Source organism: Nanorana parkeri, unplaced genomic scaffold (assembly GCF_000935625.1).
Source record: "Nanorana parkeri isolate BGI_ZX_2015 unplaced genomic scaffold, ASM93562v1 scaffold82, whole genome shotgun sequence".
NCBI lineage: Eukaryota > Metazoa > Chordata > Amphibia > Anura > Dicroglossidae > Nanorana > Nanorana parkeri.
This window is the reverse complement of record NW_017306350.1, coordinates 932,259-957,062: the sequence shown is the minus strand read 5'-3', so window position 1 is coordinate 957,062 and position 24,804 is coordinate 932,259. Positions and strand designations below refer to the sequence as shown.

Genomic DNA, 24,804 nt, shown 5'->3' with positions numbered 1-24,804 from the left:
AATTTAGAGATACCCCAAAATACTGGCCCTAGAATTATTGCTCTCACTCCGGCGTGCGCGGCGATACCCAACATGTGTAGCGCGTTCGCCGTTTTCATACGTGGGTGCACCCAACGCGTGTTTACGTGGCGACGCGGGGCGGGGGACTTTTAAAATTGTTTTATTATTATTATTAGATTTATTTTATTTTGATTTTAATTTTAAAAACTGTTTTTTTTTGTTTTTTTTACTTTACTTTGACTGCTATCACATGGGGTGGGGGGGGGCTTACAAGCCCCCCCATGTGATAGCAGATGGTGGTGACAGGTACTCTTTAAGGTGATGCTGGGGGTCCAAAAGACCCCCAGTGTCACCTTTACACTGGAAATAAGCTATTGAAATGCAGATCGCACTTCAATAGCTTATAGCTGGGCTGCAGGAGCCCAGAACTGACAGCCCAGGGACCGGAAGTGATGCAATCTGCATCGCTCCCGGTCCCATAGAACGGGGAGGGGATCAATGAACGGAAGTTCGTCGACCTCCTCCCCGCGGACACCAAGGACGCCGGTCCTGGCCCCATAGGAGGGGCAACGGAGCCCGGGAAGCACGGCGGCGGTGTCCAGCCCCTTCTTCGGGACACAGAAGCGATCTGGAGACAGGTAAGTCGCCAGAATCGCTTCTGTTGTAAAGGCGACACTCGGCTCTACAAGTTTAAACAGACTCCCGGTGGCAAAAGTCGCCGGGAGTCTGTTTAAACAGCCCCGATGCCGGCGACGTACACTGTACGTCGTCAGTCACGAAGGGGTTAAACTTATTTTTACAATATGTATGCTATTTTTACATGCTTGTTGTGGCATACTACAGTTATGATTTCATGTACAGTAATACCTTGGTTTACAAGTAACTTGGTTTGAGAGCGTTTTGCAAGACAAGCAAACATTTCTGAAAAATTTTGCTTTGATATACAAGCAAATGTCTTGCAAGAAGAGCAACATTTTGTAGAAAAGCACCACCTGAATAAGGCTGTAGCAGTGCAAGCGATGAGTCTGTTTAACGACAATGCAATGTCACATTGGATAGATTCCTTGTTAAGGTTTCACGAAATGAAAAAGATTCCATTGAGTCAAGAGATAGCAGTGATTCCGTTAGTGATAGTGAAAGTCGTCCTACGCAATAATCCTCCTCTCTCTTGTCCCTCGCACACCGGCCACAAAAGGTACCGGTAATTGGTTTATTTTTCTTTATATTTTATACGTTATTATATTACAGTACAGTATTGTAATCATTTTATATGAATATTTTTGGGATGTGGAACGAATCATCTGAATTTCCATTATTTCCTATGGGGAAATTCGCTTTGATATACAAGCGCTTTGGATTACAAGCATGCTTCCGGAACGAATTATGCTCGTAAACCAAGGTATTACTGTATATAGCTTCTCTCATCTTAATTTCACTTCAATCAAGTCTCTGATTAACGTGAACCTATAAATTACTTTACAACTCCGTATGGATCAATTCCTGACATGTCACAATATGCAACAATATAATGTATAATAATTAGGGATGCGCCAATACTGTTTTTTCAGAATCGAGTACGAGTACCGATATTTCCTTTTTGCTTATGAACCAGTGACTTGCTTAACCTGCTGCCTTCTTCTATCTGTTGAGACTGCAGATGTGCTTACAGTTGTTTATGCCCCCACTCCCTCTCAAGGGCATAATGTGAAATAAAGCTCCTGTAGTTGAAATGTTCTTATTCTATTTCCTTATTTCTACTTTACGGAGAAACATTGGTCAATTGGCTGCAGTAATAGGGCAGACCTGGTTATTCTGGAGGGTATAGGTCACTGTATGTATAAAGTATACTCAAACATATAAGAATAAAGATGCTAGTTATTGTTCATATTTTTGTCTTTATACAGATGATTCTGAAATCTGCCTTAGCTGCCTACAAAGCTATTTTCTGTGAGTGACTGGTATACTAACTTATTAGTGAGAATGGATAATTCTGTGCAGAAACTTCATACAAATACAATACAAAATATAACAAGCATTAACTCAAAGTATTTGCAGCCATACAGAGACCCATACCAGTTACTAACAACAGACTAACCTATTATTGTCAGAGGAAATTATTGACCAGGAAAATTTGCACAATGGGCAGAATTATTCGAGTATAATTACTCGAATAATTAGAATATCGTGCAAAAGTTCATTTATTTCACTAATGCAACTTAAAAGCTGAAACTAATATATGAGATACACTCATTACATGCAAAGCAAGATAGTTCAAGCCGTGATTTGTCATAATTGTGATGATTATGGCTTACAGCTCATGAAAACCTCAAATCCACAATCTCAGAAAATTAGAATATTGTGAAAAGGTGCAATATTCTAGGCCCAAAGTGTCCCACCCTAATAAGCCATAACACCTGCAAAGGACAAAGGGTTCCTGAGCCTTTAAATGGTCTCTCAGTCTGGTTCAGTAGGAATCACAATCATGGGAAAGACTGCTGACTTGACAGTTGTGCAGAAAACCATCATTGACACCCTCCATAAGGAGGGAAAGCCTCAAAAGGTAATTGCAAAAGAAGTTGGATGTTCCCAAAGTGCTGTATCAAAGCACATCAATAGAAAGTTATGTGGAAGGGAAAAGTGTGGAAGAAAAAGGTGCACAAGCAGCAGGGATGACCGCAGCCTGGAGAGGATTGTCAGGAAAAGGCCATTCCAGCCACTTGGGGACTTTCACAAGGAGTGGACTGAGGCTGGAGTCAGTGCATCAAGAGCCACCACACACAGACGGATCCTGGACATGGGCTTCAAATGTCGTATTCCTCTTGTCAAGCCACTCCTGAACAACAAACAACGTCAGAAGCGTCTTACCTGGGCTAAAGAAAAACAGACCTGGTCTGTTGCTCAGTGGTCCAAAGTCCTCTTTTCTGATGAGAGCAAATTTTGCATCTCATTTGGAAACCAAGGACCCAGAGTATGGAGGAAGAATGGAGAGGCACACACTGCAAGATGCTTGAAGTCCAGTGTGAAGTTTCCACAGTCTGTGTTGATTTGGGGAGCCATGTCATCTGCTGGTGTTGGTCCACTGTGCTTCATTAAGTCCAGGGTCAACGCAGCCGTCTACCAGGAGATTTTGGAGCACTTCATGCTTCCTTCCGCAGACGAGCTCTATGGGGATGCTGACTTCATTTTCCAGCAGGACTTGGCACCTGCCCACACTGCCAAAAGCACCAAAACCTGGTTCAATGACCGTGGGATTACTGTGCTTGATTGGCCAGCAAACTCGCCTGACCTGAACCCCATAGAGAATCTATGGGGCATTGCCAAGAGAAAGATGAGAGACATGAGACCGAACAATGCAGAAGAGCTGAAGGCCGCTATTGAAGCATCCTGGTCTTCCATAACACCTCAGCAGTGCCACAGGCTGATAGCTTCCATGCCACGCCGCATTGAGGCAGTAATTGCTGCAAAAGGGGCCCAAACCAAGTACTGAGTACATATGCATGCTTATACTTTTCAGAGGTCAGATATTGTTCTATGTACAATCCTTGTTTTATTGATTGCATGTAATATTCTAATTTTCTGAGATTGTGGATTTGGGGTTTTCATGAGCTGTAAGCCATAATCATCACAATTATGACAAATCACGGCTTGAACTATCTTGCTTTGCATGTAATGAGTCTATCTCATATATTAGTTTCACCTTTTAAGTTGCATTAGTGAAATAAATGAACTTTTGCACGATATTCTAATTATATAAATATATTAGGGCTGTGGAAATTAAAGATTAATTTGTCGATTAATCGTTAAACTTTTTGATCGATTAAAATTATTTTGATCGCTAATGAAAACACTCACCTCTCCATTTCACTAATGCAACTTAAAAGCTGAAACTAATATATGAGATACACTCATATATAATTTCCTCTGACAATAATAGGTTAGTCTGTTGTTAGTAAAATATTTATATTATACAGGATTTATACTTATGTTTGTGTCAGTGATAGATCAGCCAAATCCTTTCATATTCTAACCTTTTCTGACAAATCGAGCATGGTTGATATTCAGCACAGAAATCTTGCTTCCCTCTAGTTTTGTACTGATCAGGGTAATCTGTTCAGATTACCCTGAAGGCTATGCCTTTCAGTTAAAAACACGTTGGGCTTGGTGCAGCAAAATGTCAATAGCTTGATCATTTCTATCAGGGACTGGTGCCTTTCCTGACTGATGTGGGTTTAATGACCACCAGGCCAGTCTGTGTGGACATGCCCTTCTCCCTTATATATTTGTATCAGCAATAATTTTTACCAAGTATGTGCTTTGTTACTTTTATTTTGTTTTACTTGCCAATGCCATAAATCCTACTGTAAACACATTTTTACCTAGATGGTTACTTTGAAACGTGTATATACACACAAACAGGAGACATTTCCACAACTACATTTATCTCAGGAAACACTAGATTATCTGTAGCTCATCAATTATTCCAGTTCTTCTGGGATCAATCTGCTGAGGCTGTCAGGAGAGGCCTCAAAAAGACTGACACTTGTAATTTAAGTATTAACATAAGTGGCGAATTACAAAAGTATAGTCTATCCTGGAATAGTAGATTTCAGTTTCAGGATCCCAGGGCTGGAATCTTTTTTGCCACAAGAAGGGTTTTTATTAGACATGTGCATGGCAAAAAAAATTTGTTTCGGACGAAACAAATGAAAACTAAAAACATTTTCATTGTATACGTCAAAGGAAATTAATTTTAATGCTGTTTCGGAAGCAATGAGCCTCTGAATCCGACACCGCACAATAAACTGCAGAACGAGCAACGGCCATATTGGCCGGCGTCACGTTCTGCGCATGCCCGCCTCCCATGGTCCCTGTGTGTTGTAAAGTAGCCACCGCTCCAAGCTCACTCCCAGGATGGACTACAATCTCACGTTTAGTTTACTAATTTGTATTGAGGAACCATGGGGAACAAAGGTAGCCACCCTCCAGAAGGAAGGACAGTGTCAGCTTGAATTCAGAGATGATTTGAGGATCTACAGCCGAGTGATACACAAATAAGTTACAGTTTTGTTAATAGTTAAGGTACTTGAATGCATTTTTAAGATTTAACTCCTGGGTTTAGAGCCACTTTAAGTGTGAGGGGATCTTAGTGAGAGGGAGCTCTGCACTGAAAGCTGTCAATAGGAGCCCCCAAAAATGAAACGTAATAAAGCTGATGTACTAAAGGGAAACAGGCTGTTCACTTTGCAAGGGAATTTGCACTTTGCAGGGGAAGTTTCCCTGAGCTGGTGAATGTGGTGATCTTTCATGTTTCAAAGATTAGCCAATCACATGCAAGGGAACAAAATATTTTTGCTTCTACACGATTGGAAGATGGAAGTCAGCAGAAATTTACATCAGTCACTAAACTTCCCCTGCACAGTGCAAATTATTTTGCCAAGTGAACAGTCTTTTTGTCTTTAGTAATTCAACCAATGTATCCATTTCACCTTTTGTAATAGAACAAAACACCCTAAAGACAAATACTACAGGTGAAGATTTCCCAGCTATGTGAGTAACACCAAATATGTAATGCTTGGCAAAAACGGAATACTTCGATTATTTTACTGGGTAAAATATTTTGTGGGTAATCATCATCATGGTTTACGTTTTTGACATTCAGTCCTTGACACAAGCTCTAGCGTTGTATGACCAACTTTACCTGTTAAGTATTTTATTGTAATTTTTCTTTCAAGATGTTTTCATGTTTTTAATGATGCACTCAATTTTAGATATCGCCTCCAGTGCCGGAAACACTGCCCCCTGAAAACATATGAGGACAATGGCAGGAAAATGTGTATGGCCTGTCCATTATGGTGTCGTGAATGCCACAATGAAACACATTGCTCTTCCTGCCAAAGTGGATATTATCTGTATGGTAAGAGAGGAGAGCTGTAAAGCCTTATCAGCCACTTTACTGCATACCTGTCACATATTTGTTCAGCTCTGAATAACTAAAGACACCCATACATACATGCACGCACACACTCAGAGACAGAAAGGCACACTGAGATAAAAGCATAGTATACACCCAACATACACGTACATTAAAGGGAGTGTTCATAAAACAACAAATGTGAATTTCATCAAACACATGCACCTGGAAGATTCACCTGCTGTGACTGGTGAATATAAAATGCACTGCTTTATAAACATGCCCTAAACGTGTGTCTATATCTATATAAAAATTTTAAGTTGTAAGGATCAGTGTTACTCAAATTTAAAATAAAAAAAATAATGATAACACTTGCTTTAAATTATAATAATCAGTGTGAATATGTTGCAATGATAAGGATACTTTATGAGGAATTTCTGTAAATATAAATTCATATACTTCCATAGTGATAAAGATTTTCTTAGAGGGTTATACACTGTGGAGCCGAAGGATCCAGCTGTAGCTTCGGCTGATCCTTTGGCTCGCTTCGGCCGTCTGAGCCCTTCAGTCATTAAACAATAACAACTGGACAGAGCCGGCCGTAACATCACGACTGTTCCTACCCAGTTGTTATTTATTGGCACCCAGTTGTTATTCATTGGCCTCTGGAAGGTGCCGGCCAATAGGAAACAGTTGGGCGGAGCTAGCGGTGATGTCAAAATTGTCAGATTTGACATTATGCGGCGGGACCTCGTCACGTGCGGTCGGGTCAGCGTGTATTGTTTTTTTTATTTTCTTTAAAATATTTTAATTCTTTTTAATTTTCCTTTTTTTTAATTTTTTAAATATTTTTTCTACATTTTTTCTCCCCATTTAACTTTTTTACTATTTTGCTCGCTACCTCAGAGGTACCGAGCAGAATAGCTGAGCCGAATGTGGCTCGGCGGCATTCGGCTATTCACTTACTGCTGTTCGGCCCCTATGAGAATAGGGGTGAATGGAATCGTATGAGCTGCCGGAGCTTCGGATTATTTGGATCGGCTGAACTCCTTTTGCACTTCGAAGGCAGCCGATGTATGGCTGATTTTAGCCGATTTATGGCTGAAATCAGCCGTACAAGGCTGAAGTGCATAGCCGAACAGCGTTTCGGCTCACATCACTTCGGCTCGGTTATTCACTCGGCTGCCTTTGGCAACTAAGTCAATAACCCCCTAGTGACTGGGTAATTAGAGCATTGGATTATAAATAGAAGATTTTACATTTTCTTTTTTTTACATATAATGATTATTATTATTATTATTTAGGATTTATATTGCGCCACCAGTTTGTGCAGAGCTTTACAGAATAAAGGGAGACAGTTTGCGCAGAGCTTTACAGAATAAAGGGAGACATTACAATACAATTTAAATATCAGTAGGGTTACATGGGCCCTGCTTGTGAGAGCTCACAATCTAGAATATTGGTATAATAGATCACTGTAATGGATATGATTCAAATATATTAAAGGTAACATTTAAACCACTGGCGGAACGACCAGGGTCGTAGTGATCGCAATTACGACCGGGCCCTGGTGCTCCGCCTGTTGGGGGGGCCAGAGAGGAAGAAGAGGCACATCCCCCCGAGATAGTGCCGCACCCTCCCCCGCTGCTTTGCCATGGGCTGTGTTGGTCAGCTTCAGCCTCGTAAAGCCGCTACCAACACTGCAGGCATGTGCAGGCCGCACATTCTTCTGTTGGGAGGGGACCCTCTCCACTTAATCCCGCCCCCTGGCTGGCAAAGACGAAAAAGCTGCTACAGGAGTCAGGTAAGGCTGGTGTGGGTGAAGGCTGGACCAGGAAGGGGGGTGGTGGTATTCAGCATTGCTGATTATAATGTATTGCTGGGACTTGTTGTCCTGCATAGCTGGTGGTATTCTGCATAATGATTATAATGATTAGCATTATAAAGTATAATGATAGCACCAACTATGCAGGACTACAAGTCCCAGCAATACATTATATTATTACGTAGGGATGCACCAGTGCAGATACTGGGCATTTTCATGAGTACTCCCCCTCCACGCCCCCTCCTACCCCAGAACGCAGTGAGCCGGCCGTGATGCGATCCACTGCGTTCCGGCACCAGATCAGGCCAGAACGCACTGGGGCTGGTGTGAACTAACCCTGAAAGTCATAACATACATACTGTTTATTTAATATATTAAAAAAAGTATCAAAATCATGTTTTTTTGGGGTAGAGGGGGGGCCTGATTTAAACAGTGGAAAATATTTTCACTTGAATGTACGCATAAGCTAGGAAAATTGTGGGGTCAGCATATAGTTTATGTGTGTTTTTTTGTATGATGTAAGGTACGGCAAGACAGAAACTGGATATACAGGTAAACAAAATATGGATGTACTGATTTGAGCATCGTGAAAGTTTTATTCTATACATGTAACCAGGGCCGGCCTTAGGGGTGCAGGAGGGAGCGCTGCCTGCTGTCAGGATGGCGGAGCAGTGAAGGGGAGAGAGGCCGCGCCCGCAGCTGTCAGGATGGCCGACCGGGTAGGAGATCGGAGCCGCTGTCATCCTGTCAGTTTCAGGATGACAGCGGCTCTGTGCGAGGCTGAGTGGAGGATCGGTAAATATCAGTGATATTTACCGGTCCTCCGTGTGAGAAGGACAAACACTGGATCGATCGTCTGATCACTCCGGTGTGTCCCCCAAAAATGTAAACTTACAAATAAAAAAGAATAATTTTTTTTTTAAAGTCCCCCCATACATACACGCATGCAAACAGGCGTGGGGTGCGCATACGCGTGAAAACGACGATTTCGCCCATTACGCCGCACATGTTACATATCACCGCGAACGTCGGAATGAGAGCAATAATTGTAGGGCTATCAATAACTGATAACACTAAACTGTTAACGGTAAAAGCTTTTAAAGCGTCACCTATGGTCAATTTTGGGCATGGTCATTTTTTGCGATTTCGCGGGTGCGCGCAATTTTAAAGCATGACATGTTTGGTGTCTATTTACCCGACGTGACCCCGCTTTTTATATTTTACCAAAAATATGGGTAATAAATGGGTGTGGTTACTGGGGGTGTGGCCATGAAAGGGTGTGGCCACTGAGGGTGTGGTCACTGAGGGGGCGCTGTAAAGCTTTCTCGCACAGGGCGCCTAAAGGCCTAAGGCCGGCCCTGCATGTAACCACATCTGTCTACTTAACCACTTCTGGGCCGGCCGTAGTAAAAAAACGGCCGGCCCGGAGCTCTCTAGATCTGAGCGGGTGTCTTTAGACGTCCGCTCAGACACTCCCCTCGCGTGCGCACGAGCGGGAAACGGCCGGAATTTAAAAACAGGCAGCGATGCCTGTTACCATACAAGCGATCCGCTGGCTGTAGAGCCGGCGGATCGCGTGTATGGGGTGCCGATTGGTGTGTGTCCCCCCTGCGCGTAGGACCTGTCACATATTGTGCTATCACATAGGGGGTTTTTATTAGCCTCGTATGTGATAGCAATAAAGTTTAGTAAAAAGGAAAAAGAAAATTAAGTTCCCCCCCCAAAAAAATGTAAAGTAACACATAAAAAAGAATAACACATAAAAAAATAAAGTCACACATGAGAAAGAAGTAAAAAAACCCCACAATTTTCTTTTAAAGTCCCCACCCATACATACACGCATGCAAACATGCGTCGGGGACGCATACGTGCAAAAACGACGATTGCGACCATTACGCCGCACATGTTACATATCGCCGCGAATGTCGCAGTGAGAGCAATACGTTTTGGGCCATCAATCACTGATAACACTAAACTGATGAGCGGTAAAAGCTTTTAAAGTTGTCGCCTATGGCCAATTTTGGGTATGGTAGTTTTCTGCGATGTCGCGGGTGCGCGCAATTTTAAAGCTTGACATGTTTGGTGTCTATTTATCCGACGTGACCCTGACTTTTATATTTTACCAAAAAACTGGGTAATAATAAATGTTTCCTAACATAATGTAAAAAAAAACTTTTTTTTTTCAAAATTTTCTTTCATTTTTCCTAATTATAGTAAAAAATAAAAACCCCAGTGGTGATTAAATGCCACCAAAATAAAGCTCTATCTGTCCCCAAAAAATGGTATAAAATTAATTTCAGTACAGCGTTGCATGACGGAATAAACTTCAGTCAAAGTACTGCAGTACTGCAAAGTACTGAAAAATGGCCTGGCCAGGAAGGGGGTCTAAACACCTGGTCTTGAAGTGGTTAATTCTAAACAAAACACTTTATTTTACAGATGCAGATTGTGTACTTAAGTGCCCAGATGGTACTTTCCAGAATTCAAAGAACTGGCAATGTGAAAGCTGTCATAAATCCTGCCAGACCTGCCATGGACTGTCACCACGGGATTGTGACTTTTGTCCAGATGGGAAAGAGCCATCCTATGGCATGTGCCATCTTGTGACCTGCTCTGATGGACAATATTTTAATGGTAGGTTATAAAAAAAAAAAAAACCCAGTCTAATCTTCTGTAATTGAAATCAAAGGGTCAGTCATATTATATAAAGAACAATTACTTAAAGGATAAGTTCATATTTTGCAAATTTTTAACTTTAAATCACCTCAAACGGCGTCCTCACTCTAGGTAGAGCTGCCCATTCTCCCGCATCTACCCAGAGGGAGGATGGCTGGATGCTGTATGAGGTGCTTTATTGCAGTTTGAAGTCCAGCTGTCCTTCCCCCCCATCTCTCCTAACTGAAACTTCGTACCTCCGTAGGAGCTCTGACAGTTTGGAAATTTGCAGAAGCCTGAGCTTTGCAGCTGTGAGTGAGTGATCACAATTGCAATGCTGCCCAGGCTTAAATGCAAATATTAACCACTTGAAGACCAGATGTTTACACCCCCTTCCTCTCCAGGCCATTTTTCAGTATACAGAGCTGCGGTACTTTGACTGACGTTTATTTAGTCATGCAACGCTGTGCTGAAATTCATTTTATAAACTTTTTGGGAGGCACATAGAGCTTTCTTTTGGTGGTATTTAATCACCACTGGGGTTTTTTTATTTTTTTACTATATTATGGAAAAATTATTGAAAATGTAAAAATTTTTTTTTTTTTTTACATTGTGTTAGGAGACAATTATCATTACCCAATTTTTTAGTTAAAATATAAAAGAACGGGGTCACGTCGGGTAAATAGACACTAAACATGTCAAGCCTTAAAATTCCGCGCACACATGAAATTGCTAAAAACTACTATACCCAAAAATTACCATAGGCGACGCTTTAAAAGCTTTCACCGCTCATCAGTTTAGTGTTATCAGTGATTAATGGCCCAAAATTATTGCTCTCACTGCAACGTTCACTGTGATATGTAACATGTGCGGCGTAATGGGCGCAATCATCATTTTTGCATGGATGCGCACCCGACGCATGTTTACACGCATGTATATATGGGTGGGGACTTTAAAAGAAAATTGTGGTGTTTTTTAACTTCTTTTTCATGTGTGACTTTATTATTTTTATTTTTTGCAACTTTAATTTTTTTCCCCTATTTTTTTTTCACTTAACGTTATTAAGAAACCCCCCTATGTGATAGCAAAGAGATGTGACAGGTCCTCTTTATGGAGACATCAGGGGTCTCTAAGACCCCTAATGTCACCTAGGGACCCCCAATGAAGCTGATGAAGCACATATCTGCTTCATCAGCTTCTCTCCAGCTTCTGAAGCTGGAGAGTGACACAAGAATGAGGAAGTGATGTAACATACATTACTTCTGCATTCTGACACCGGAGAGGGGATCGGAGGGAGATCGTGTACCAATCTCCCTCTGATTCCCTGTCACAGAGCCCCCATGCTGGACCCGGGCTCGCACTGGGCACAGCGGAGCTCGGAACCAGCGGGAAGGGGGGGGGCTGCGGAGGGAGGGGCGGAACAGACCAGCGTGTTCTACAAGCAATCTGCCGGTTCTATAGCCGGCGGATCGCTTGTATGTAAACAGGCATTGCTGCCTGTTTTTAAATTTGGGCAGTTTCTCGCACGAGTGGGTGGGGCCAACAGGCCGTCTTTAGACAGTCGGTCAGATCCAGGAAGCTCCCGGCCGGCAGCTCCTCTACAACGGCCAGCCGGGAGGCAGTTAAAGAAATGCATAATTTTTATATATTATTAATTTTTGCAAAAGGTGACCTTATCCTTTAATGACCCTACAGCCCTGTGTGCTGTAGCTCCAGCTAAATACGCATATAGAAGGACAATATTGTATGCTGAGGCAAGATAACTTTGTGTAATATGATTAATCCCATGGTATGGCCCTGATTCTGGAAATTTGGGATCTGCTGATCTAGTCAAATGTTCCAAGCCTTGCATGTGTCCCAGGAGTGCTAGACAAGCTCTTTTAACAACTCTGCACATAATTACCTTCTAAGGCTTTGTTCTAATCCTAGGTAGAATACAGGAAGTGGCTATAAAGTATGTATATTCTCTGTGTGTGTGTATATGTTGTTACTGATTAGGATTTCAATTATCATAAATAAAGAAAAAAAATATTATGGCAAAAGTATCTGAATTGTTTTTTTGCAGGTAAATAAATGTCATCATTGGTATAATTTGTGATGGTCATATACAAGGTTTTTTTTAATAAACTTTTAATGTGACTCTTCTTTTCCTTATAGGTCCGAGCCGAGGCATATGCGTTCGGCTCCACTGAGCCGCTCGGCCACGTTCGGGAGCTGTACGGGCTATTGTGAATAGCCCGTACAGCACCCCTTCGGTTCTACTGAACCAAAGGGGTCTTGGGGCCGAAGCTTTCGGCCGAAGCTACGGCTAGATCCTTCGGCAGCTTTGTGAATAGACCCCATAGTCTATTTAATGATATTGTGGAAATACATGTAAAAGAGCTTAAAGTAAATGTCATAATAATTGTCAATGTGTGTTATTGTATTTATTATGTTTTCTATGTTTCATTAGTAATTATCTATGACACAAGAGCAATCATATTTGATTATTATATTCTCAGACTCTTTGTAGAGCTGCACAAGGGTTCTGCTTTACAGCTTTTTTCTTGCAATGTAAGTCTGTGAGTCAGCATACTCATAGAAAACAATGCAGTGCTTGTCTGTTTGATATCCTATGTCATGAACTCCAGACAAATATAGAAGACACAAAATAATGCAGCTATGCATCTATTAACCTCCCCGGCGGTATGATTATTCAGGATTTTAGCAAGCCAAAGCGGTACATTCACTGGACAAAGCTCTAGGGACAAAATTGAAGTGAAATAGTTCGATACATAATTGTAATCATAGCAGATTACATTGTATTGTGTGTATTCTGTGTATATTGCAACTTTTCACTTTTGAATTTCCCGCCTGCTGTGACGCCCGAAAACGAAACTAAAAGTTAGATGCCGGCATCGGCCGCGTACAGCAGAGGACACCGCGGGCTCGCAGGTACAAGGTAAGTGACACTTTTCTGGCTCGGGGTTACCGCTCCTGGTATTGAAAATTAACCCCGAGCCAGACTCGGGAATACCGCCAGGGAGGTTAATATATATTTTTTTTAAATACAAGCTACCTGAATTTGACTTGACTGGTCTGATAGAAGGAGAGAGAATTGTTACAAAGAGATGAGGGTAGGGTGGGGAGCACCTGTATGTTTTACTGAACTGCAGCAGAAATATCAGGTTTCTGATGTTTGCCAGACAGGGTTGTGTTGTGTGGCAGAGCTGTGTAAATCTTAGAAGTGGATGAACAGAAACAGAAATAATTCAGCAGGTAACACAACTCCATTAGGATTTTCAAAAAAAGGCCATGTCAGACGTTTGATTGTACATATTTGAAATTTCCATCCAGTTATTTGTTGTTCTCTTTATTGGTCCATTGTATATTAGTATGCATGATTGTGTCAGTTGCAAGAAAGAAAAGATGTTTTCTATTGGAATTTTCTTTTGACTAGGGATACCTACAAACTTGAGGTGTGCTTCTTCTGGTGAAGTAAACAAAGGTGTTCAAAATCTGGTTTCAATAGAAAACACAATAGATAAAGCGCACTCCTGTGGGAAGGACACACTTCCCACAGGAACTTAATCTGGCAGTAGATATTGAACAAAAGGCCAGCATTTCTTAAGTGTAATTTAGGGTGTCTGTGATCAGATTTTTGAAAAACAAATGTAATAAAGAAATAACGCACTAAATGGGATGACAACTTATAGGTACAGACTATAACAAACAGTGTGCAAGCTCCATGTAAACCAGGGGGAGGAGAGCCCTGTGGTGTAAAACATAAACAAAATGAACAAGAGCGCCACAACTGTCTGTGTGGTAAAGACTCACGTTTGGGCTGTTGCCAAGTCTTGAGGGGGAATGAAACCCCCATTGGTGTCCTTGTATGAATATGAATTGGCAGATGAGATCTAAACAATAGGTGCCTATGTGGACAGTGACTGATGTTAAGAGCGGGTGCTGTCCCCTACATGAACACAGCTGGCCAGGCTGAGCCATTGCGGCAGACATGCAATACACAGAAGCCGTCAGAGTGTCAGGTGTCTCTAGAGACAGGGCACTCCTACGGAGCTGCGGCGATGTGAGTCCGTGGTATCGTGCCGTGTAGTCACTAAGTAACGGTGACGAGGGGTGCTTGAAGTGGTCTAAGCAAAGGGATCTCTGTGGCGGCTACGCGTTTCGAGGGGTTGCCTCTTTATCAAGCCTCAGGAAACGCGTCTGAACGGACTGCAATGGTGTGAATTAGGCACAAGAAAGCCCATAGGAAAGCATTGGGATGTATTTTGACTGCAGCAGTTAAAATAAATGGACTGCATCACAGCTGCATATAATAAATTGATGTATTTAAGGTTAATAAAGCATATATATTTGTGAACTTACCACAGACAAATATTCTTTTAATTTATATATGTATGGAAAAATGTGAAAAATACACATAGCCAATTAAAGTTGTATTTAGGAACAAATAATAATTATTCTTGCTATTGTATTTGTTCTCCTCAGTGGCAGATGGCAAGTGTTACGCCTGTGATCCATCTTGTCAGAGTTGTTTTGGCCCACAAGCGCTGGACTGCTTTTCCTGCCATTTCGGTAAAGTATAGCACTTCTTTTGTATAATGCGAAGGTACTACGTTAATTCATTAACATTCCAGGAAATACATTTGTATTTGATAGAATTCTTTGTATTTGATAGAATTATTTGTATTCTCTCTTAGCAGCAATGCTTGTTGTAATTCTTTTACTACTTTGAATATACTATCTGTTGTGGTTTATTAAATGTATGATTTGAGCATCTCAGTAGGAGACAAAGGAAGTAGTGCAAATTAAATTTGCAATCATTTGTCTTATGGACTATAGGAATCCGGGAAGTTGTTCAGGGTCAGTTCTAGAGCTGTTACGTGTGTTAATTACCAAACTATCCTTTAACTGGGGATGAAAGCTCAATGGTAGCCTGGTGTTACAATGTTATACTAGTGTGACTAGTGTAGATTTTCAGAAAAGATTCAGTCCTCTTCATGTGGTGAGACAAATGTGCTGCAACTTCTCTCAAATTGATAAACTTAGCCTTTGGAATATACTGTATATATGGTAGACTGGTTGTATTTAGCTAGCCTATGGCTCAGGTCCTTAGCCTGTTCTGCCACCGAATGACTTGGCATTCATGTGGTAATTACCAAACTATCCTTTAACTGGGGATGAAAGTTCAATGGCAGCCTAGTTTTACAATGTTATATCAGTGTCACTAGTGTAGAATTTGTCAGACAATATTCAGTCCTCTTCACGTGGTGAGACAAATGTACTGCAGTTTCTCTCAAACTGGCATCTTTTCATATATTTACTGTATATGTGTAGTTTATGATGTAGTAGCAGATTGATGTCAGATTAAAGCATTAATATTCATATGTCTATATATTTTAGGTTTGCATATTATAGGTTTATATTAAAACTATTGATAGTTCCTACTTCATCTCGGGTTTTAGGAGGAGGCAGAAAAAAAATTCTATTAAAAATGATTGTGCTGTGCCTGAAATGCAGCAGTATGATTAATACTGAATGATATCATTAAAGATGATTGCCTTATTACAGTGACCTTGAGCAAGGTGAGAGTGTACAATGAGGAACTTTCATGCAAATTCTGACTATATTTCAGGTCATTTTCTGGATGAGGAAAACCAGTGTGTTCCCAGCTGTCCTCACGGATTCTTTGGAGATCCATTCAGTCAAACCTGTGAAAAGTGCTCAGTGACCTGTGAAAGTTGTGCAGGTAGCAGTGAACACTGCTTAAAATGTAATACCAAAGATCATCATTTGTTTCTCCATGAAGGAAGCTGCCTTTCTGGCTGTCCCGAGTAAGTACTTCTCACCTGAAGTATTACATAACCACTGAAATCAATGCAAGTCCCTCAAGGTATTGCATTCTGGGGCAGGCACAGCTGGCTCTAGAAATGCAGAGCAAGCTGTCAATCAGGCAGCAAAGTAGATCTCAACAATATTGTTGGGGTCTTTCCCGGCTGCAGCGCAACTCTGCACTGCCAGCAATAGGGGGCAGTAGCCCGATAAATGCTGGCTTTGGATCACAGGACTACATTAGTAAATGTACTCCTTTGACCCAAAAGAGGACTAAAGCCAATTACAAAGTTTGGCTTTTCTTCTCTTTTAAAGTGAACCTTCAGCTGTGACCTACATGGGCAAAACAAAGATTTGCTTTAAAAATACTCCAGACAAAGGGAAAAAAATCACTGTGTAGTTATATTTTAAAAAGTTATGTAAACTTGGTACCTCTTACCTACTGCGTGTCAGACGATTTTTACTAGGGGGGTTCCCATCAGACTTGTAATTGTTGTTACATGCCCATACAAGTGTAAAAAATACACAGCAAAGTACTTACAATCAAACAAAAAATAAAAAGAATATATAAATCATAACTAAAGCAATCAAAATATCACATGGTGTTGAAATGTACGCTTGCAATCTGTTGACATAAAAGCATACACCTGATTTCCCCACTGTGACAGGTGCAATTAGTTTCCAGGTTTTTATTCTACTGATCAGCATTTGACAGCCACTTCCCAGCACAGGACTGCAACCTCTTCTTTTTATATGAGCTTGTGTCTGAGAATCCCCAGTCTGTTGACATTATTCCTAGGCTATTTCAGTCCTTACTGACCAGTGCATAACTGTCTAGTGCTGGAGCAACCTGTGTCAGAAGTTTTTAAGGTTGCCAGTCTAGGTTTCCTCAAAAGTCTGCAGTACACTCACTACTAAAATTGGTTTTGTATGCTGACTGGCATAGTTATGTACTCTTCCCAAGCATTTTGCTCAACAGTGCCCTATTGAGGAGGAGTTTCTTAAGAAGTGGGCTGTTTCAGTTGTGGACCTGGCCATTTCCTGCCTTAACAAGAATGTGACCATCCATGTTAAGCACATTCCAGTGTTTATAAAACTTGTGGCTAAAGACTGGAAGGCTTTTCTAAGATTTTTTTTGTTCCTAGCAGGCCCTACCCTGCAACTGGTTATGAATGTTATATCCATCTGCCATATAATGGGGGTATGGTTCAAGAATATGTCTAGGATCCAGGATTGATCTGTACTAATCCCTTGATTCTCCAGCAATTGTAACCTTTGCCTGTAGCCCTGCACTGCTGTGTTCATGAGCTTGCAGATGTCATAAGCTTGATATATAGAATGGGTTCCACATTAAAGGTCTCCCCTAGAAAGGGAAGCCCTTTGGTTCAAATGCCAAACATCAGTGCAAAAAATGCGTATTGTGTATGCATTTTGAAGGCAAGCATCTTTTTGACACCTCTCTAAACTACTTTATCAATAGTGTCATGGAGGGGAAAAGCACCTGTTTTTCTTCAACAAAAAAAGGCTAAGCGGCAGATTCTACCTTTGAAGCTAGGAGGAGTTCCGTTTACTTAGTTCTCTAGGCCCATCTCCAATCCTTAGACCCAGTTCCACCACAAACCTTAGACTCCGAAAGCCTCCAAGCCGGCGAACAAGTCCTTCACACAAACCGGCATCCCCATTTCTTAAAGTGGGGGGATGTACCTGTTAAAGAAAAAAAAAGTGGGGGATGTCTGTTGGCATTTGCAACCACCCGGTTCAAAAGCTTATCAGACCTGTGTGAAGGACATAATGTCCAGGAGCTACAAGCTACAGTTTCAAGGTCTACCTTGTGTTTCACCCTGCTTCATGTTGTCCAGTCTGCCAATATGTCAAAAGACTAGCAAATCTCCTTGCTGCTTTGACACAGCTCCTTTCTCAAGGGGTCATTGCTGTCTTCCTGGAACAAGAAAGGTTTCAGGGTTCCTGCTTAAATCTTTTCACTATCCCACAAGCAAAAGTAGACATTTGCCCCATTCTGGATTTACAGGTTTGTAATGTCTTAATTCGAGCACAAAAATCCCACATGGAATCTATCAGGTCCGTCATTGCTTCCCTCCATTTGGGGAACCTTCTTGCCTCTGTGGATATCAAGAATTCCTATTTGCATATCCTCATCATTCCAGCGCATCAATACTACCTGTGTTTTATGGTGGGCACACAACACCACCAGTTCATTGTCCTTCCTTTCATTCTGTCCATGGCACCTCGGGTCTATAACAAGGTGCTAGCTCCTATACTTGCTCTGCTTAATTCTGAGGGCATCCTCATAGTGGGATACCCGGGTGATCTTCTTTTGAGGGAACAATCATCATAAGCCCTGTCTGCCAATGCCCATTAGACCCTGTTGAGGTTCAGTTGGCTCCAAAACCTACCAACATTAGTGCTGGAACCTACTCACTGCTTGGGATTTTTAGGTCTCCTAGTAGATATGGCTTTGTCTGGGGTTTTTCTTCTGCAAGACAAACTCATGACTCTCTACTCCCAGGTTCACACTCTGTATTCTAAGAGCTGACAAGCCCTTTGCTATTTTATGTGGATTATGAGCTTGATGGTTGCCTCCTTTGAGACAGTTGTGCATGCCCCATTCCACTCCACACCACTGCAACTCATCAGGCTGCATAGGATGCCCAGGACCAGGTTATCCCTGACCTGATGGCTCATAAATCCAGCCCTGAAATTGAGTAAATTTTTATTTCTCTCGGTCTGGAAGATTCTCACAATGGGTGCCAGCCTGTCAGGCTGGGGAAGGGTCCCAGACACCCTTTTGGTACAGGGGACTTGATCAATAGAGGAAGTCCACCAAACAACATAATCAAAATCCGTGTGATTCAGTTATCCCTTCACTGCTAGACCTCTTGACTGCTGGGTCATCTGACCCAGATTTATTTGAATAAAGCCACTAACATGGTGTACTTCAATCATTAGAGAGAAACCAGAAGTATTGTGACTCAAGAGAGGCTGACCAGGTTCTGGTTTGGATGAAACTTCACATTTCAGTCCTGTCTGCTTTGTACATTTCAGGTGTGGAAAATGGCAGGTGGACTATCTTAGGTGTCAAAGCCTGGACTCTGAAGAGTGGTCTTTCTCTGGTCTGCTCTTGATCAGCATTTTGCTTTGAGTAGCTTCAGTGGACAAATCTCAGCCCTCATGGTTCTTTTCCGTGAATGAAAGCCCTTCTACAGGGTGTTTCTTGTTCCTGGTTCTGTCTGTTCTCAAAAAACTACCTTGAACCCATCATAGCGATTCCTCTGTCAACTTTAATTCACGAGGTAGCTTTTCTTGTTGCCATCAGCCCTGCAAGGCATGATTCTGATTTAGGAGCCTGTTAGGCACCTTTTCTGGTGCCACTCATTGACAAGGTTGTCTAGAGGCCTTAGGCCTCCTCTCTCCTTCATATAGTTTCTCCCTTTCACCTTAACCAAGACATTGTGCTTCTGTCTCTCTGACCTGTGCCAGTACATTTCAGGATATCCCTCCATTGTTTGGATGTAGTGCAAGCTGTTTGTATATCGTTGAGGGATGGCTTCCCTACAAGAAACTGACTCCTTTTTTGTCATTCCCGTGGGACCCTAAAAGGGATAACCTGCTTCTCGCTTAACTCTTGCTAGTTGGCTCAGGCAGATCATCATTTAAGCCTATAGACTTAAGGACAAGGTTCTACCTTCCTGTCAAGGCACACTCCACCAGATCAGTGAGCGTCTCTTGGGCTTTTCAGCATCAGGTATTTGTTTCTAAAATTTGCCACCTGATGTTCTCTTTACACGTTCGCTATATTGTACAGGTTGGATGTTTAGGCCTCTTCTGATGGCAGCTTTAGACATAAGGTCCTTCAGGCAGCTCTTTGAGCTTCAAGCTAACCCAGTTGTACACTGTTGTTTTTGGAGGGCTTGTTAGCATTTTGTTCGCTGTGTTGGTTACCCCTCAGTTGGGCTGCTTTTGGTCCTTCTTGTCTCAGAATTAACCCTGCGTCTCTCCTAAGTCTTCTAATGAATGAGAAATAATACATGATTTTTGTACTTATTGTAAAATCCTTTTCTTGGAGTCGATTAGGAAACGCGGATTCCACCTCTTTGTCTGTGCGATCCACTCCTACTATTATGTGTAACTGTATACTGACCGTATATACTAGACACCTTTCTGTATCTTAATTTCCTCTCATAATAAAACAATTGCATTTAAAATAAAATTAATTGATTACTTTCAAACAGTCACAGTCAGTATGTTCTATTACTCCCTAATTATTGCAAGTCAAATTAAGGTATTTACACTAGCTGCATTTATACGAGTAAATACATTTAACATTTTTCAATAAACACATATACATTATTTGGTGTTTTATATTTGGCCAATGTTAAACTATTGTGATTAAGATTCTATTTAGGAAATTACATATATCAAAGATAAAATGCTAAATGTGCAGCGCTAAAAGGTGATATTTAAGTGAAAAATCAAGTGTACTTAATATCGCAAAAAATCAATAAATAAAGTATTACAGTGCAATAATCAACTAAACAAAAGTATATTAAAACAATATGTGATAGGCTCTATATGGCCTCGGTGTAAACGATCAATTATCTTCATCACATTATTTTGTCACCCTAATAGTGATGATTTCAAAAGTGCATAAATAATGTCCAATAACTTCAAATGGCTATTTGCAGACCAAAACAATTGAATTTAACCCAGTCCCAGATGGTGATCCATCAAGCATATATCCAAGTGCAATATGGGTGATTAATTCAAAGTGAGTTTGATGAAAAAGACTCCAAACGAATGTTTCAACAAAATATTTGAAAAAAATCTTCCCACACCACTGTGTCTTAAGTGTCCACGAATGCTCCCTCTGGGGTGCGCACTGACCCCACTGCTGTGGTAGTAAAGCAGTGTAGACAGATCAGAGGATCCACATCCCTGGTATCTCTCCCGGCAAAGTCCCGTCTGTTCAGAGTTTATAAAATTATAAAAGAAAACCTCCTCATGGTGTAGTAGGTATAAACATTTATTATAAAAACATAGAGAACAATTAAAATGGTAAAGACCGGCCGGTCAAAAGCAGCGTCTGAATCGTCTGCAACTTCCTGGTTGAGCGTGGTATCACATGGAATAGGCCCGCCCCTATATATCAAAGATAGTAGCGATGATTTAGGTTCATGACCAGGGGTGAATAGATTATTTTTTGTTGAATATATTTTCTATAAACAACCAGAAATGTTTAACATCAGACTAAATATCATACACTGGTAGCAATGATTCTGTTAAAACAGGTTTTTTTTCAAAATTTACGGTACTTTTTCCTTAATATAGTAAAAAAATAAAAACCCCAGTGGTGATTAAATACCACCAAAAGAAAGCTCTATCTGTCCCCAAAAAAGGATATAAAATTCATTTTGGTACAGCATTGTATGGCTGAATAATTGCCAGTCAAAGTATCGCAGCGCTGAATACTGAAAAATGGCCTGGATGGGAAGGGGGTTTAACACCGCGGAAGTCAAGTGGTTAAAATATAGGATTTCTTGGTAAGGAACTCCGTTACAACATCATATGCAGCAAGGCTCAATACTCCCCTTCTGGTGGGTGGACAATCCCTCTATCTTAGTGTGAAAAGGGAAAATATCTTTTAAAAGTCCTGTACTTACTATCAAGTGGTATTACCCAACTGATGGCTATTGGGTTATTTGTAGCTCTCCGTTAACTGTTCTGTATCCCCCAATAGCTTCCCACTGGAAGCTCAGCACCTAGCTATCTGATCCTCTGCGACATTATTTATGTTAATTGCGTATAAGTTTAAGCAGATTAATAAAATTTAATGAAAATATTTAACAATATTTTCTCACAAAATGTTTTTTATTATTTTCATAAGTAGCAAAACTCATCGCCAAAGTATGACTCCAGAACTAGCAAAGTTTAATGACACTTATTTTAGAAGTTTAAAGAAGAACTCCAGGCACATTTTCTATTAAACCTTGCAGTGGGGCTACCCCTGCACTGCAAGGGTTAACTGCTAGTTTTGGTGCGATACTCCAAGCTGACCGACTGTGACAGCGTTCCCTCCTGCCTCTCTCCTCCTTAACTACAGTGATGATAGGTCCCTTGGCATTCTCACGTCTTATACACTGTGTATAGAACATGATGACTTAGGGACCTTTGACTGCTGCAGCGGAGAGGGAGTGAGGCTGGAAGGAGTGGTCTAAGATCAATCTGGCTCTGACGACAGGTGAGCATAACTTGTTATTTTCCTCCTAAGACCAAAACAAGCAGTTAACCCTTGCAGTGAGGGGGAAGCCCAGAGTTCTTCTTTAAACAAAAAAACGTCTGCTAACAAAGTTCTTTATTTGTGCAGTGGCTACTTTGGGAATGCTGAAGGCTCATGTGAAACGTGTGAAGGATCCTGCTGGACATGTGATGAAAGTAAAACAAAATGTTTGTCTTGTGTGGATGGCCTGTACCTGGAGAACAGCAAGTGCCTACCAAATTGTTCCCTGAGGTATTATCCAGATGATGACGGTATCTGCAAGCACTGTTCAGCCCACTGTACAGCCTGTGCTGATGAAAGAGCATGCCTTGGTACAGATTATCTTTACTAAACTGCTTTTGGTTTTCAGAATGTTTTATGCATGCTTTCTGTTGAATTTATTCCTAATAGTATTATTAATAGGGCACCCATTCAGGCAGTATCTTAATATAGGCAGAAAATTGCAACTAGTAAAAATGAGGGTGCTGGAACAAAAAAGGGGTATTCTCAGGGTAATCCCAAACTTTATCAGATGGTAAGGCAGCACTCCAAACAGCTTAAGGTTTTAAATATGCGCATACTATATCAAAATCATTTCACATAAATAGTATACAAAAATCTGATATACAAGACTGTACAAAAAATAGAGACAATAAAGTACAGAGAATAGTACATGAAAACAGGTTACTCTCACCGCTAGTACAGGGCTATATAAAGAATCATGGAAGCTTATTATGTCTCTTTAAAGGAGAACAATGAGGTGAGTGCTTTTCACTCACCTCATAGTTCTAGCCGACCTGTGACAATGAGACTGTCACAGGTGGGCTCAGTAGATCAGGAGGTGAGCGAACAGTTACCGGCGTTCGCTCACCTCTCGATCCTGTCACGGCTCTCTGAGGGGCTGGATTCCCCCCTCCCTGGCAGAACGGACGGGGGAGGGGACGGGTACAGCTGGCTCTGCCTCTAGAAAGGCAGAGCCAGCTGTCAGTCACGCAGCTGGGCGGTTCCCGGCACAATTGTTGGGATTCGCTTCAGCTGCGGCATCTCGGTATACTGCGAGCAGCAGCTCGCGGTATACTGTGGCGTCTCAGTATGCTGTAGCTCGCGGTATACTGAGCCTAGGGTGACGGGAGGACGCTAGTTTGAGTCCTCCCGTTACCCTAAGAAGAACTATGGGGAAAAGCCTTAACCCCATAGTTCTCCTTTACGTCACTGCCATTGGTAAGCAGGTGGCTTCCTTAGAGAGTCCTGAATAACAATGTGTGACTAGTTTCAGAGGGTCAGAAAAATGGCTAACAAAAACCTGCTCTTAGCTAGCACTACTTCTAAATAATTAAGATTGATGACAACTTTGCTTATATTTTTTTACTAGAGAAAACTGTGGAAATCAGCATCATTAACTGTGAAGGGTCTGAGTTATCAAGATTGACTACAAAAATAATGTTTTTTCTCCTTAGAGACACTTAAGGGGTGATGTGATTGCAATCTGCAAACGCATCAATGGGGATGGCAGTATTAGGAATACACTATTTAACCAAAAAAGTTTGAGGAAGACGAGAGGGTAGAACAAAAAAATTGGAGGGGATGCGGTATTATGTCAAACTGTGCAAGGTATTCTTTACTGTGAGAGCGGTAAAAATGTACAATTTACTACCGTAGACAGCTGTATCAGCAGAAAATATTACCAGCTTCCTCAGTTTACAGAATATACAGGATTTTGAGAATTGCTGGCACTATACACATACACAAACACATACACACACTATATAGGTTGAACCTGATGAACCTGTGTCTTTATTCAACTTCACCTACTACGTAACTATGTTACTACTATGTAACTAACAAAATTGTTTAAAGTTAATAAAGAAATCCTATATCTACTTCTAACTTCAATTGTTCCAACACTGATAGGTCACTTGTGCTGCATGTTCCTAGTTGTATCAGGACTAAAGCATTTTATAAGCACGACATGCCAGTCACTTAAAAAGGCCAATTTGAGCTTCAACTAGCTTGTCCAATATTTTTAATTGCACACTTTTATCACCACTATCTACGGTGGCCACACTTGGGGCAGTTTTTTGAAGCTATGCTTTCAATTCAAGTATCACTTGCAACTGTCAGGCCTGTTATGACATCCACAGAGGTCTAAAATAAGCACCAACCATCAGAGGTTTATTACCACGTATGGAGATTATCCAATTTGCTTTCAGTGGTAAACATGGAAGGAGAATAGTAACATACACACCTACTGTCACAAGTGGTCTGGGATAGGTAAAAGCACTCCAGCCACATGCTTTTTGGCAGATG

At 41.3% G+C, this 24,804-nt stretch overlaps 1 protein-coding gene across 2 annotated transcripts in view; it reads left to right on the top strand.

Moving 5' to 3' along the window:
• LOC108783659 (proprotein convertase subtilisin/kexin type 5-like) overlaps positions 1-24,804 on the top strand; it is an 89,033-nt gene that overhangs the window by 19,840 nt on the left and 44,389 nt on the right. For both annotated transcript variants that reach the window (XM_018552272.1, XM_018552273.1), the window contains exons 4-9: positions 1,905-1,947; positions 5,769-5,914; positions 10,176-10,370; positions 14,880-14,966; positions 16,027-16,225; positions 22,606-22,829. In XM_018552272.1, coding sequence (XP_018407774.1) covers positions 1,905-1,947; positions 5,769-5,914; positions 10,176-10,370; positions 14,880-14,966; positions 16,027-16,225; positions 22,606-22,829 — 894 coding nt within the window. The remainder of the gene's footprint in view (positions 1-1,904; positions 1,948-5,768; positions 5,915-10,175; positions 10,371-14,879; positions 14,967-16,026; positions 16,226-22,605; positions 22,830-24,804) is intronic.